Consider the following 15,254-nt stretch of genomic DNA (forward strand, 5'->3'; position numbering starts at 1 on the left):
GCCGAGGCAAAGCCTGTACTTTCCTCGCTAATGATAGACGCGAGATCGACTCGCCGTTCTCCAGCGCTTCGTCCCCGCCGTTTGTTGACTCACCTGCGACCGCTCTCGATCCACTTTTCTCTGAAGCTTTTCCGCCGCCGTGTCGCACTGCCCCAGGAACTCCGCGACTGGAAACTCGGAAATCTTCACCGAGACAGCCCGAGCGAACCGGTTCCGAGAAACTTCCGCTTACCGGGAGTCCGCGGGGCGCCGACTTCCGGGGAAGGATGAGTTTTCGGAGGCCGATCACTCGAGAGCCGAATTCCCGATCTACTCCAGATTTCCCAAGTCCCGAGTCGGAGAGTTTTTCAAAAAAGTGGTCAAAACTCGAAAGCATTTTGCCTCGGAGCCTCGGAGCCGCTTTCCGAACCGTCGAAACTTCCGAACCCCGCCGTCAGGGCCCCCGGAAAGTGCGATTTCGGATCGCGCTCCGAAGAATTCACAAAAATTCCAAGATTCCGGGAAAAAAGGCGGGCGCTGAGAGCCCGCGGGGAGGAAAATAAAAAAACGATTTGCCAAGAAAATGGTGGCGACTGGGCGCATCGCGTAAACTCGTTTGTCAGCCTCGACTCGTCTTGCCCCCTGCAGGGATCTTTCGAAGGGCTCCGTGCGCGGTGTTTCGCTGCTGGTGTGCGAGCGAATGGGAAGGAGGATTGAGAGAAGCGTGGGGCCGAGTGTGGGAGATTTGTAAAGGGTCGAGGCAGAAGCAGCTCGATCCTGGAGATAGTCAAGGGGGCTTGGGATCCAGGAGAACAAGAGAGGAAGCGAGAGGGCCGAACGGAGCGCGGTGCAAGTAGGTTTAATATTTGATAACGCGGGCTGGTCATCCTGGCGAGGCGATAACACGGGCCCCCCGGGAACCTTCCGGCCAACATCCCTCGGAAAACGAGCGGATCGAGCCCGCTCCCTCCGCCCTTCCTCTCATTTCACGCTCCCCGAGAGCGAGAGGTCGTTCGAGAGTCCGAAAAGTCCTTGCCACATGACCCGCGCGCACTTTCCCTCTGGCGATGAAACACGAACGCGCCTTTTTCTACGAGGCCGACGAAAAAATCCACTTTTTACTTGCTTTTCTGGAGCTCGTGCTCCAAGAGCTCAATTTTCTTATAGGAGGACTCGCGTGCCAATAATTCCCCCTGCTCCCAGCCCGCAACAACTCTTTTTCCTCCAATTTCTTGTCTCGCATCAATATTTCCAGGGACTCTTGCCCTTTTTTTTACAAACGATTGCCTCGAACTCTTTTGTTTATACGAATTAAGGGAACTATCGGTCGATCACAGGCCTCCGGCTCTTTTCTGACGGTTTCCGAAATTCTCTTTTGAGAAAATGCAGGCTCACTGGGTTCTGGACGCTGCTGAGGCCAGCGCATTTCGAAGTATTTCGTTTACAATTTTGGGTTTTTAATACGGGAAAGTTTATATCGTCAAGAAAATTTATCACAGATTTTGTTTCTTTAAAACGAAACATTACCTTACGGGGCTTCTAAGAAAGAAAACATGAAAAAAACTCGAGTTTTTGACGCGTCGAAAGGGGATTGAACTTTGGGAAAATTCAACAAATTTATTTTTCAGACTGACTCACGTGCTTCCATTCGTCGAGTAGCTTCGCTTTTTTCAATGAATTGACCATTCGTTTTTCTTGGTGCCTTTAATGCGTGCATTTAAAATGTCACCGGTACCGGTTGAAGTATAAATTTGATCTTTTATGACACGTTTAAAGCATTTTATAAAATTCTTGCGATAAAAATGTTCTCAATGCAAGTGTTTATGAGTTTTATAAATAATTTAGACTTAAAATTAATAAAGATGAGGTAGTTGCAAGTGTTGACTGAAGTTGGGACGACCGGAAGCAAAGGGGGTTGGGAAACCGAGCAGGTTTTCTTCTGAGGAAAAGTTGGTTGCTGCATAGCCAGAGAAAATGGTAGAAAAGTGAAGCACCGATGGAGCCTGAATAGAAATTTTTCATTCCCCACCAAAAAAAAAATTCTTCGAAATTCGTTGATTCCCCAAAACTTTTCCCAAAACCCCAAAATTAAGGGGTCCGAATCGAAATGCCTGAGGATGAAAAAGAAGCCTATCGAGCCATGAAAATAGTTCGCAAAAAGCTGGTCCCTTAGCGTTCAGATTGTCCAGCAGCCTCCCAATAACCTCGCCCAATCGAGGGGTTGAAAAGCACGAAATTAGAACGAAATTTCCCGCTCTCGAATGTCGTGGATGCCTCGTCCATGGTGCGTCGAAGTAAAAAGTCTTATCGACGGAGCGTTGGTCCGTTGGTTTGAACATGAAACGTCGAAAGTAAGTGTGTTTTGGATGCTTCTGGCTGGAGTGGTCGGTGGCATGGGTGTTTTTATTCGGTGTGGATGTTCTCGGAGAGGGTTGATTTCGGTGGGCGATTTGGGAGTCGTCGTCGCCAGGAGTTGGGGGTGGAGGGGTGCGTCGAGGGTTGGTGCGAAGCCGGTGTGAGTGCGCGGCCAAGTTTTTCGTAATAAAAGTGTGGAGGGAGGGGGTCTCGAGAGGGAGAGAGAGCAGCGAGGGGGATGCAAGATGGCCGCTGGTTGGAGCGAGGGCGCAAGCGTCGTGGGTCGGGGCTCCGCCTTCGGGGAGCGTTTTCCCCCCACCGGGTGGGCTCATCCATCTCGCGTCTTCGTCTGTTTGGAGGCAGGGGTTGCTGGGCGACTGGAGGCTCGATTGTGGCGGGAAGCGCGCGGGCTTCATAGTGGCCTGCTGCACACGCGTAGTTTCCGTCTTGGTATTCCTGGTGCCGGTTTAATCCGCGTCTCTTTGCTTTTTCGGGCTCTTCCGTAGGGCCGTAAGAGGCGGCGGGGGGTCGAGGGGGCTCGAGCGATCGGTGCTGTCGTGCACACTTTCCTGGAGGGAAGCCCCGTCTCCGGTGGCGATTGCGATTCACCAGCCTCCGAGGGCGCAGCAAGCCTCGAGCTTTCGTACAACCCACCCCAGGCCACCCCACCCCCTCCAGGACGGAGAACCACCTCGAGCTCCCTCCCCCGAGGCGGCACGGTTGATCCGCGAGCCAGCAGAACATGTCGCGCACTCTTCCGTGCTAGTCGCCGAGAAAAAGGTCTCGATAGGGGCGCCGAGCCGCGAGAGCATCGAAGCCACGACGTCGGGCGGGCACCTTCGCGCCCGAATATTCTTTTTCTTATTTTATTTGCTTTTTTTCACGGCCTCCTTCGCGAGATCCTCCGAGAGCATCCGGTCGAGTATCCCTCCCCGGGTCATTGAGAATGCAGTTCCGCTGGCGCGCCAGTGACCACGGCGCGACGTGACTTCCCTCCGGTCGGACCCGGCCGTAGGCTCAGGATCGTCTCCTCCTGGCGAGCCGACTCTCTAGTGCAAGTGATCAAAGTTCGTCGACGGAGATAAACACCCCCGAATATGACGATGAGGAAGCGGCGTAGCCTCCGGGCAGACCTCGAGCTACCTCGGCCTCATTGACGCGGCAACGCTCGCCGAAAAGCTCACCGGCCCTGCCGCTGCTCCCTGTTCGGCCACGAGGAAGATGCTGCTTTCGGGGAACCGCCGATCCCGGGGTGTGGCTAAAAGCTTCTTCGAGCAGTGACGCGCACCACCTCCCGGTGGAAACTATCTCCCGAGATCAATCAGTGTCGTGTGTGTTGAAACGTTGAGTGCGGGGGAGCTACCGAACACGCCGAATTTTCGCCGAACCCTTTTGCCTCCCAGACGATACGAAATTTCCCGCCTTTTAAAAGACCCACGATGATGTACTCGCCGGACAAAATGATGGGGAGCAAAGGACTCCACGGGGCACCCATCTCGGCCCCAGGGTGCTTCCCGTCCGGGCGATATTCACCGCCGTCGTATCGCACCGCCCAGGAACAAATGCCCCCGCCACCGAGAAGGTGCATGCCCAATCCGCCTGTGAGTACTATTTTTCTACCTTCTTCCCTTCTTCGAACCTTTCAATCAAGCCAGTTTTAAGGAGCCACTCGAGCTTCCGTCGAAAACGGAATCCCCGAGGTTTGGTTAAGCTCCGGCTCGCCCGGGGGAGCTTTTCAGGCTCCACCGATCGACGGAGCGAGAGAATCAAAGCGCGGATTTCATCGCCTCGGATTCACGATAATCCTACGCTTTTCGCATTCACTTTTACTGCTTTATTCGGCACCCGCACCATTCCGCGCTTCCCCCAGCCGTCGAGGCTCCGCTTTTTCTTCTTGTTTTCGTCCCAGTTTCCGTGCCTCCGAAACTAAGGGCGTCGGGGTCCGTTATTTTGGCTGAAAACGCTCGATGAGTTGCGGGAAATAGTTTTCGGACGATATTTTTCTAGGCGAATCTCCGGCTCGTTTGGACCGAGAATTTCTCCTTCGGGAGACGGAAATAACTTTAGTAACAACGACGAGACTTCGGGAAATGATAATCCGTAGAAATTCGTGAAATCTCGACCGAACTCCGGGTCGCCCGGAGCCTGCATCGAATCTCAATCCGAATTTCGGCCGAAAAAACTTCGAGTTTTCCGGCCCGGTCCTTACGGATGGAAAAAGGGACGAAAAAATTGTGCAAACGCGCGAGTTTTAACGAGGGAAGAACAGGAAACGAGTGCAAACTTTGGCGAAGGGTGAAACACGCTAAATTCACATTTCGGAGGCTCGAGATTTCGGAGCCAGCAAAATTCCGGCCATTCGGACCCGGCGGAGAATCGAGAGCAGGAAAAGTCATGTAAATGGTGGTTTAAAACGATCGGAGCTGGCGAGGTTACGCGAAGAGCATAAAATTCATGATCGAAGTGCTAAGCACCGCCGGAAGTCTGCTCGGCCCCGGAGTGACGACAGTCGCTTCCTTCACTCACGTGACGTAAAAGGATTAAAAGCGTCGGTGTAGCGTCGATCTTTATTTCTTCAAACTTTCTTCGCATTGTTTTGATTCTTTTAAGCACTGGGGGGGAGCGAGCAATCGGACGATTACGGTCGCAGGATCGCTTCGATCCGAAATGAATTCGCAATTCGGCTATTTCGGACAAAACTTTTCGTTATTTTCACGCGTTTATGAATAATCTCGGGAGCACCTGCCACGTCGGGGCTAATTCAATTCAATTATTCGATCTGGAGCAATCGCGCGCTCTTTCACGCTCGACGCTCTCGCCGGTGAGCGCTCCGAGGGAGTGAGAGAGAGGAGCCGTAGGGTTTCCCCGAGAATCTCGTTACCGATGGTAATTAATACAGCTCGACCGCGCTGCATATTAATGGAGCGGACGGGCAGCATCCTTTTTAATGAATTCGGTGTCCACCGGACGAAATTATCGTTCCAATTTTACGGATTGCCAGAGTCGCGGGTTTTTCCTGATGCTGCTTTTCCAATTAAACCATAATCGTAACTCATTTTCATCGGATTTCTCTCATGCTTTTTTCATCTTTTTCATTATTTATTCGCGCTGATTATTCGGATTCGTTGAGGGCTGACGAGAATTCGGCGATTTTTTTTCACTCGAATCCAAACGCGTTTTTTATCCTCCGAATACAAACGGCAGGGGAAACGATGCTCAATGAAAATATCTCTCGGGATTATCGATCCCTCGCGACGGCGGCGGTGGAGCTACGAAGAAACGAGTGCATTTCGTCCCGCCGCACATGGCTCATTAACCATTGAAAGTAAACATCGCTCTTTGCCAACCCCTTCTCGATCGGGTCACGAAATGGGTCACCGAAATTACAACTCCCGAGCCGGCCGCTCCTGGGTGCGTGTGTGTACGCTCCGCGAACTCAAGGAGAATCATTTCTCGTTCATTCATCATTATCGCCACGCTCGGGCGACCGGAAATTCTCTGTTTTTCTCGACCTCGTAAGGAGAAACTCCGCGCAGCCGGAGCGTGAGATAAATATCGTGGGATCTTCGTAAACAAGGTTGATTCGGATCGCAGCTCATTATTTTTGGGTTTCTCGGTGATTAAAAGGAGCTTGCCACTCGCCCGAACACTCCTGTTCCGAGTCCCTGCTCTTTTTATCGAAGAGGAATTACGATTTTGGTATTGTTGAGTAGAACGGAACTTTGAATCATTGCTCGAGCCGCAGCCTCCCACTTTTGACAAAAAAAGCCTTTTTGTTGCTAAAACCGGGGTTTGGACTCGTCCGACGTAGTTTCAGAGTCCGAGTTTCGTTTCCGAGCACAAAAGGCTACGGAGCCGAGGTTTTTGGGGTAGAAAATCGTGATCCCGTTGGTGAGTGTCCGGAGGTAGGTTTAATCGAATGCCTTTGATGGGAAAACAATCGTGTTGATGGAATAATTGAATTAAGTAATAGGAAAAGGCAAATTAGTGCGTGGGGGGCAACGAAGGCAGGTTCCCAGGGAAAAATAATTCACTGGTTGGACGTACTCGGGGGTCAGGCTAACGTCGATGTTCGCGAAGGAATTACGGCGCAGTAGTAAGCTCGAGCCGGAAATTATCGGAATCGAGAATGTCGAAATGTCACGCACCTAAAATGTGGGCTTTATATTTATAGGGAAAAAGGAAAGTGGCCCCGAACAGGCGAGGCATGAAAAATAGTGAGTGCACTATTTTGGCGAGAAACTCGATCGGGCTGGCATCGATAGGGAAAAAATAGATGCCCAGCGGAGGGGGCAAGAGACGGCCACGAGATCGAGCCCGCACACGGGACGCTGGGGACACATAAAGCCCCGCTCCCCTCCCCACTTACATCCAATCACTCCTGATTTATATTTACTACTCGCTTTGCCCTTATTTATTGTGCGACTTCACCGCGGAGATGCTTCCAACAGGAACCTTCATTTCGACCCACCAAATTGAAAATAATGCTCGACGCAACGAGCCTCCTTTTGCACCCAACAAGATGCACGGAAACTCGAATCTATCCCCGAACAACTGGCGTTCCAAGCACCCTGGAAAAACTCTCACTTTAAGGAAGCTCGAAGACGTTTGAAAAGAAAAAAAACATTTTTTCGGGCCAATCACTGCTGCGACGAGCCTAAGAAAACTGGGACAGTGTGCCCTCGTTTCTCAGCTCGGTTTTTCTGACGACCTTTCCAACCGGGAGAACGTTGGAGCTGAAAAATTGGGGTTGTGACACCAATGGGAGGAACAAAGTCAAATTTTAGTGATTTTAACCAGCGAAATGAAAAATTCGATGGAAAAATTCCATTTTTTCTCAGTGGGGGGAATAAAACGATTTGTACTGCGACAACCCCGAATTTCTGGTCTTCAAAATTCTTTTTTTTATTTTAAGCCCTTCTTTTTGTTCCTTTATTGGATCCTTTTATTTGATATTCTACTGTTTTTAATTTTTATTCATTTCGGTTTGTATCCGGTTTTTATTTTATGACATTGCATTTTTTTGTTAAAAATGTTCGTTTCCTTGCCATTGAATTTTAAGGCTTTCCATTTATTTTCATCTTCTTCAATCGTTATTCAAGTTTTATGGTTTACTTTTCATTTTTATTTTATTCCTCAATTTTCTCGCATACTGTGGCGTTTCGTTTATTCATTAAGGTCTTATGTGCACTTGCAGCGAGCAAGAAAACGTGATTTTCTTAATTTTTTTTTCGATACGAAAATAAATGTTATCGAAAAACTGTGAACGACGTGCGTTAGTACACATGTTTATGTACTTGTACAGTTTTTTTCATCAAAAAATTTCTCAAAATTGCACAACTTCAGCTGTATTCCAGCAGCACCTTTTTTTTGAGCACTAGTGGACATGACAACTAAAAATTTATTAATCCGATCCATACGAACTTTATACCACTTGTTTATTTAATATCTTGGGCCTGAACGAAAGATTTTAAAAAATGTTGATTTAAAAAAAAATGGCAACAGTTTTAACAAAAAATTCATATTTTGAAATTTCGTATGAAATTTCGATCTTTATGAAATTTGGTGAGATCTTTTCTTCAGAGATTGTGCTTCAATAAAAACAAATTTCGATTTTTCCGCCCATCACGAGTGTACATAAGCCCTTGAAACTGTCTTTCTTCCAATTTCTTTTTCCAAAAGAGTTGTCCCGGATCGATTGAATGTACCTTTTATTTATCGAAGAGTGTAACAAAAGTTGCCCTCAGACCCGGAGCTTCGACGGAGTTTCGGCAAAGTTTTTCCCAACCACGCGCTTTCAGAGAGGCCTTAAAAAAATCAAATTCTCGAATAAGAAAAGTTATCCGAGTCGTAATATCAGGTTGACAAAATTCGTAAGTGGAAGCTCCGCGTGCCGGCCAGCCGCAGAGGGGGGCTCCGCTCAAGTTCGGCAAGTGGCGAAGGATCGATAAAAGTTCAATTGTTCCCCGAAACTCCGTTGTTTTTAGTTGGAAATATACGAATCAGCTGCGAGAGCCCCGGGGCGAAGGTTGAGAAATAAAAAAGTTTGGGAGCGCGTCGAAACTCTTTTGGGTGACGCAGTCCGGGGGCGGGCAAAAAAAAGACGACGGAGATTCTCACGTGACTGCAGCGAATTAGCGAAGTGTGCTGCCGAATTGTTTCGAGTGTCCTGACTCGTTCGAATGGAAAAAAGAGAAGAAAAAAGGAGGGGGAACTGGACGAGTGGGACATCGACAAGTGCTCGTGAAGGTCTGCACGCGTAAATAGAGGGCCAAGGAATCGCACGCGGGGTGGGGGTGGGGGGGGGGGGGGGGGGGGGAACAGGCAAAGATAGAAAATGAGCAGCGACGCGGTTTCGACGAGGTAAAAGGGCTCGCGTGGCTTTGCAGTGGTCACGCACGTTCACGAACGATGACGCGCGATCCACCTTTAATATGAGAAAGGAGATAAAAAAAAAAGAAAGAAAAAAAACGGGGGAGTGGGACTCGATAAAATCGTAATTAATCGCCAGCAAGGTTCCTTCCGGGAGTGCTTTTAATTAGGAGAGAATTTCTGGCCACAGCGTCAGTGGAAAACGCTCCTGAAGCCCCCCCCCCCCCCCGGGGGGGGGGGGGGGGGAGGAGGAACTTGCCGATTTTCAGCACCCGAACCGATCAGCCGGAAGCAATCGCGTCGCAAGCTCCTAATCCCGATGTTAAGTCTCACAAAATTAATGTCAATGTATGAGTATAAAATTAAGCACGTATGCGAACGAAAGACAAACATGACTCGGGGGCTGCGAAGGGGTTGCGAAAGTTTGCCGCGTGAGCGCTATCCCGTCGTGGCGCAGGATTAAAGGCACCGGGAACGCGAGGGCGAAAAGGAACTTCCGGCGAAAGCCGCGCGGCTGTTAACGCTCACTTATTATTATTTTTAGTGGGGTTCTATCGACCCCCCCCCCCCCCCCCCTCGCCCCACACCGCCGGATCCACCCCTAACTCTTGGCCCATCTACACGACCTCTTGAAACGCGATTTCCGAGGCACGTAATACCATAAGCCGATGCGGAGCGAGAGAAAAGCACCCACCGCGAGGGTCCCCCCCCCCCTGCCCCCGAACTCGCGTGGCTTACACACAGGAAATAAACCTAAGTGTGTAATTACAATAATACTTACAGCTCCTCCCTTCACTTGCGGTCGGGGATATACCCGGGACAAGTGTATAATAAAATAAAATAGACGCACGAGGTATAACGATACGGAAAGCAGGAGCAACCCTCGAGGGGAGGATCCGATACAAAAAAAAAAAAAAAAAACACCACTCGAAAGGTACCTGCGAAAATGACAAGTGGAGGGCCACCCTCGACGTCGACGAGTCGGACCTAATGAGTTCTAAATATCATCCAACTCACCACCCCCCCCTCCCCCGGGCGGGGGAGGGGGGGGGGGGGCTCCCCACAAATTACACACTCATTTTCTAATCATCGAGCAATCGACGAAATACCTCGAATTAATTGCCTCATTTCAGTTTTACTTCGCGTACTTCGACGGACTAATTAGTGCGGGCTCAATTGAGTTTTTTTTAGTAGTGAAACAATCGTGGAAATGGAGGAAACTGCGGTGGGAATATTGGAGGAATTTAAGCCTGAAATTACATCCGAATTGTTTGCTCGGGATCCGAAATTCGTTTTTGGATTTCATCCGGGTAGAGACGTCGGTTTCAATTATGCGGAGCGAATTATAATTGTTGCCTGTAAAATTATGCTTGAATATTCAGGGCCCCGGCGAACTGACAAAGGATCCGAATTTTTAAGGCTGAATCCCCGAGTCGCAAATTCGGATTCGTCGATTTGAGGCACGAAGCGAAATTGAACTTGGGGTTTAGAACAAAACGGATTTGAAGGAAAGACGGAGGAAGCGAAGGGTTCGATATGTCAAACAAGCGAATTGTAGAGGGTCAATGTTTCGAAATTTTAAAAGTTGTAACATCAGATTGGAGAAAAATAAGGAATTCGAAATTCTTATTTCCGATCGACTCTTCAGCAGATTACGTGTTTACAATGATGCCACGCTAAACCATGCTGAAAATATAAAAAATTTCAAAATGATAAGAATTTTATAAAATTTGGTGAACATATTCTTTAGTGCAAAATTTGACAATACAAATTTTTTAAGATTTTTCTTCTGTACAGTTATCGAGTAATTGATCACTAAAGTTGACGTGTATAAACATAGCGTTTCCGGGCATAAGAAATCTGCTTTAATGCGTAATTACTCGATAACTAAGGAGAAGAAAATTTTGAAAAAAATTGTCTTTTCGCACTTGATGTTGAAGAACATTATCAGCAAATTTGATCAATTTCTAATTATTTAGACTTTTGTACCATACATCGTTAACCGAATATTCCTTCTTCGAATTCGTATTTACTCGAAAATCTATATTTCGATAGTTTTCATCTCGAATGCAATTTTAACAGACCACACGAATGTCAAAAGTTCATGTTTTCGAATTCAAAATGGAGCAAAATGGAAAATGGAACTTGGATGTGCAGAATAGCGATGGCCCGAAAAGGCGAAAGTCAAAATGGCGATGTTTGAAATTGGAGATCGCCGGTCTGAGTAAATGAGTGAGTGAGACGCGTGTATTTCGAGCTCCGCTGCGTTTCTTTATTTTGATCGTTCGACTTTTTAACGTTTCGCCATTGCGACCGTTCGACTTTTTGCTCTTTCAGTATTTCAACCTCAGTAATATTCAGTCTTTCGTTATTGTATTTTCGAAATTGTGAGAATATTCAAATAAAGTAGAACATTTAAGTTTCTACATTATTTATTTTTTTCGACATTCAAAGTTCTAGTCGAATTCTTCTGTTTTCATTTTATCATTCGAAGTTTACAGACTCGAGATTTGAGCTGTTCGAATTTTTAGTCATTCTAACGTTTTATCCCCACGCGGAAGCAAATCTCGGGAACGGTGAATTCACGCTCGAGCGGGAGTTTGAAAGTTTTGTGAAACCGAGAAACAGCCCCTGACGAAGGGAAAATCAAGAGTCTGTTATTACAGCCATATGCCTCGTTTAGCGATCCGTATCGGAGGCTCGTCTCCTCCTGCATACACACTTCCAACTCAACGACGGAAACGCACACTCGCTTCAATGTTCTACTCGACACAGACCTCCTGGTGGCAGTGAAAAAAACAGTGAATCGCACCTGCTCGCTTCTCGATACTCGCTCCACTGACAGACCCTCGTTTCCCCCTTTTCGTGACCCTTGGCCGGGGACAAACTCGGACGGGGCGCTCTGTTTTGCGTCGTCATCGAAATTCTTGGTATTGAGATTGCGAGGAAACATTTTTTTTTTATTTTCTCTTAATTTCTCACCGAGAATCGAATTTTCAAAAATCTTTTCGTCAATTTTTTAGATTTTTTATCTTTTTTTCCAATTTATTTGGTCTCGCATCCCAGTTTTTTGGGGTTTTCCAGGCCCAAAGTCTCAGTCTACCAAAAACCGTCGGAAAACACTGGCTTTAAGTCGTTCCACGACGATATTTCGACGAGTCACAACAGCTCGAAGTTTCCATTTCATTGTCACTGGGCATCGCCTTGAGAGGGAAAAGAAAAAAGCTTAATTTCCTTTCGCGATCAAGGTTTCGGAGCCACGGTCCGTGAGAATTGAATTTTAGTGCAATTTCACGAAAATTTTTTGGAAAATGCTTCCGAGATGATTTTCGGTGAATTTATATCGAAAGGAAAGAAAGTGTGCTCCGAATTCGATCGAGTTTGGAGGGTAAGCGATGAGAATAATACGAGAGCGGAGGTCACTCGAGCCAATTTAGTCAATTAAAAACACTTTCCCTGGCGATGAGGAGAGAGCGAGCGGCAGGATCGACCGGGAGGTATTTTAATGTCGAGACTGCGCAAATAGTGATAACGAAGAATCGGAGACAAAAAGAGAAAACGAAATATCCGAGAATGATACGCCATGGCACAGGAGGACGCGGATAACGAGGTTGAAAATTATTGGACAAATTCGATCCTCTTCCCAGTGGGCTCCCGAGGCCAGCACTCGCGAGCGAGCTTCATATTTAAAGAGTGACACTCGCTTGTTCCGACCCCAATGCGCTCGACGGAAACGGACTGTTTACCCTCTTCGAGGTGCACCTCGCAAGGGGTGAACAGTACCCGAAAAGTGGGGATCACGAATTGTTAAAAAAAATTCATCGATTCTGCGTGAATTTCAATGAAAAATAATTCATCATGAGAATGATTTTTAAGGAAGTTGAGGCATTTGAAGGAAAATTATGTCGTCGCTTTTAAACTGATTGCATCTCATAAAGTGAAGGGTAAAACAAAATCAGTTAATTAAATTTTCAGACACTTTGGGAGCATCGTTGGTGAGAAAAATCAATAACAATTTGCTGATGATGCTAAAAATATGAAATTTTTTGGGCAACATCAGCATAAGATTTAAAACAAGATTTTTCTATGCTGTGCTTAAACTTTTAATAAATGGCTGTGTAAAATGGTAAAATTTCAGGGTTGCTTATCGAGCTGGTTTCAGAGAAATTCAAATCGGATGGTCTTTGTGGAGGAATTTAAAAACGGGTTTCACAACACCTAACTTCCGGTTGCTATAAAATAATATATTTGCATAGAAATCCATGAAATGCTGGAAAAAAATTGAAATATACTCAAGAGTTGTAGTAATCTAATAGTTCCGAAAGAAAGTTGCATTTATAGGCCTATTTTGGATGGAATATTAAGTTTAATTTGAACTTCCGGTATTGGATCTCTTACGACTCGCTACGATAAAGAGACGTGAGAGCCAAGCAGCAGCTGAGTAAATTTGACAGATCGACGGAAAAGAGGTTTCAGCCCGTGTGGCAACCGGATTTTATGGGGTTTTTTCGCCATTTTTTTGCGGCGAGGAATAAAAACGTAGACTTTTGAAATTCGAAGGGTTTATTCATTGGTATTTCAACTGCATAATAGAATTTTTGAACTCTGATATCTCGGGTAGATTCGGTGTTTTAATTAAACACAGAATTTTAATAAATAACGACGTGATGAGTGACATCCGCTTTCGGCGGGTCAAAAACTCGAGTTTTTCATGTTTTCTTTCTCAAAAGCCTCGTAAGGTAATGTTTTTTTTTTTAAAGAAACGGAATCTGTGATAAATTTTCTTGACGATATGAACTTTTCCGAAGCTCGAACACCGCACTATTTTTTCACAATTAATATTATTGCGAGTTCTCCCTTAAGGTACCGTCTTAAAAACTCGAAATTGTGAATAAAATAATTCGAAATTCAGCCCCGTAAGAGGCTCCGGAACTGTGCTTATCGTCATCATGGGACCTTGGACTATGATTTACTGCAAAAAAGTGGAGCTTCACCGTCCTTCATCGAACGGTCGAACTGCTTTAACCAGTGGGAGAGAATCGATCTGAAAAATCGATCCTGAGATTGGCATCCCCACCAAAAAGGCGACTGACCTCGATCCGGATTATCGTTACTCCGAAAAACTCAAATTCCCTGATTTTTCGGATGAAAGTAATCCAAAAATTCGCTGCAAGCATTGACGATTTTCGAGCGACTCAGGCCTGAAAAAGCACCCCCGAGCAGGACCGAAACATCCGAAATATTGACAGAACCGTATTCGGATCGTCGTTCGTTTTCGGAGAGGCCGAATTCTTCGATTCTATTCAAACAAAAACGATGAAACGGTTCCCTCCAAATAATTGGCATTGGCGGGGGTCTCTTCGACCGAAACATCCGAAAAGTCGACAAAACCGCATTCGCGTGGTCCTTCGTATTCGGAGACGTAAAATCTTGCGATTTCCATCGAAATAAAACAATCAGAAGATTCGTTTCGAGTGGTTGCTACCCCGGGGTGGTGCTGGTTAATAAAATTATTCGGTATCCGGCGCGTACGAACAAATCGACGTTTCAATTAAGTTAATGCTCACGTTGCGAGTCCGGAGGGATCGAGGAGCGCGTGTCCCGTGACAGCGGAGGTTTGTGGGGGACAGTGGCACGCGTTCGAGGGAATTTAGTCGCAGAGGAAAGTGTCTGCAGACGTTTTCGGAAGGAAGGATGAGGACTTTGGGCGAGCAGCCGATTCGGGCTGTTTTTAAGGCCCTACGTGCGGTCACCTCGGACGCGGAGGTTTCCCCCTCGAGGGGGAGATCTCTCGCCGCGATATTTCGAGCAGGAGATAGTTTTGTAAGAGGTTCGGATAGTACGCACGTGCTGACACGTGTTTCGATCGTCCCTCGAGCGAGCCGAGCACCGGGCACGTGAGCATCGACCTGCTGCCTTCCCCGAGCCCTTTTTCCTGCTCCGCTCCTCCACCGACCAGCCTTTTCGAGCATGTGTCATCCTCGAATTAACAAACGCACCTTCCCTCCCGAGGAATCTCAGGATTAAGGTTGTCACAACAGCCCAGCAGGTCTGACAGCTCGAGTGATCGATCGCGGAAGCATCGCCACGATAAAAACTAACACGACGCACCGAATCCCGGTGGCAAAAGGAGCGAGGAATGGAAAAACGTAAACAAACTGGAGGGGGAATTGGAGGTGTAGCGTAAACGAAAATCGTGTCCGAGGCATCTGGAAAAAGATTTTTTACAATTTACGAGGATCGCTCGTTCGATTCGAGTTTTTAAATTTTCTTTGTCCCTGAAATCCTTTAATCGAACCCGTTAACGTTGAGGCTGCAGACAGCGAATTTACTGCAACATTCATTTTGCCTCAAAATATGAAGTTTTAAGCAGAATTTTTTCAGTCTCAATTCCTCGTTCGACGTTAGCTTCGTGTATATATTTTTTTACCTTTAGAATAAATAAATTTATGTCAAAAATCGCTTTAGAGAGCGCAAAGGGAAAGTATAAAGGGAAATGAATAAAAAAAAAAAGTATTAATAAAAAGACTATGACAGGAATAAAAGGC

The 15,254-nt window shown here is 46.8% G+C and overlaps 1 protein-coding gene across 3 annotated transcripts in view; it reads left to right on the forward strand.

Annotated features, from left to right (window-relative positions):
- The first annotated feature begins 3,073 nt into the window (after window positions 1-3,073).
- Window positions 3,074-15,254, forward strand: part of acj6 (abnormal chemosensory protein 6) — a 33,544-nt gene continuing 21,363 nt past the window's right edge. For all 3 annotated transcript variants that reach the window (XM_043432265.1, XM_043432266.1, XM_043432267.1), the window contains exon 1: window positions 3,074-3,935. In XM_043432265.1, the coding sequence (XP_043288200.1) occupies window positions 3,774-3,935 (162 nt within the window). In that variant the 5' untranslated portion in view covers window positions 3,074-3,773. The remainder of the gene's footprint in view (window positions 3,936-15,254) is intronic.

Source organism: Venturia canescens, chromosome 11 (assembly GCF_019457755.1).
Source record: "Venturia canescens isolate UGA chromosome 11, ASM1945775v1, whole genome shotgun sequence".
Lineage (NCBI taxonomy): Eukaryota > Metazoa > Arthropoda > Insecta > Hymenoptera > Ichneumonidae > Venturia > Venturia canescens.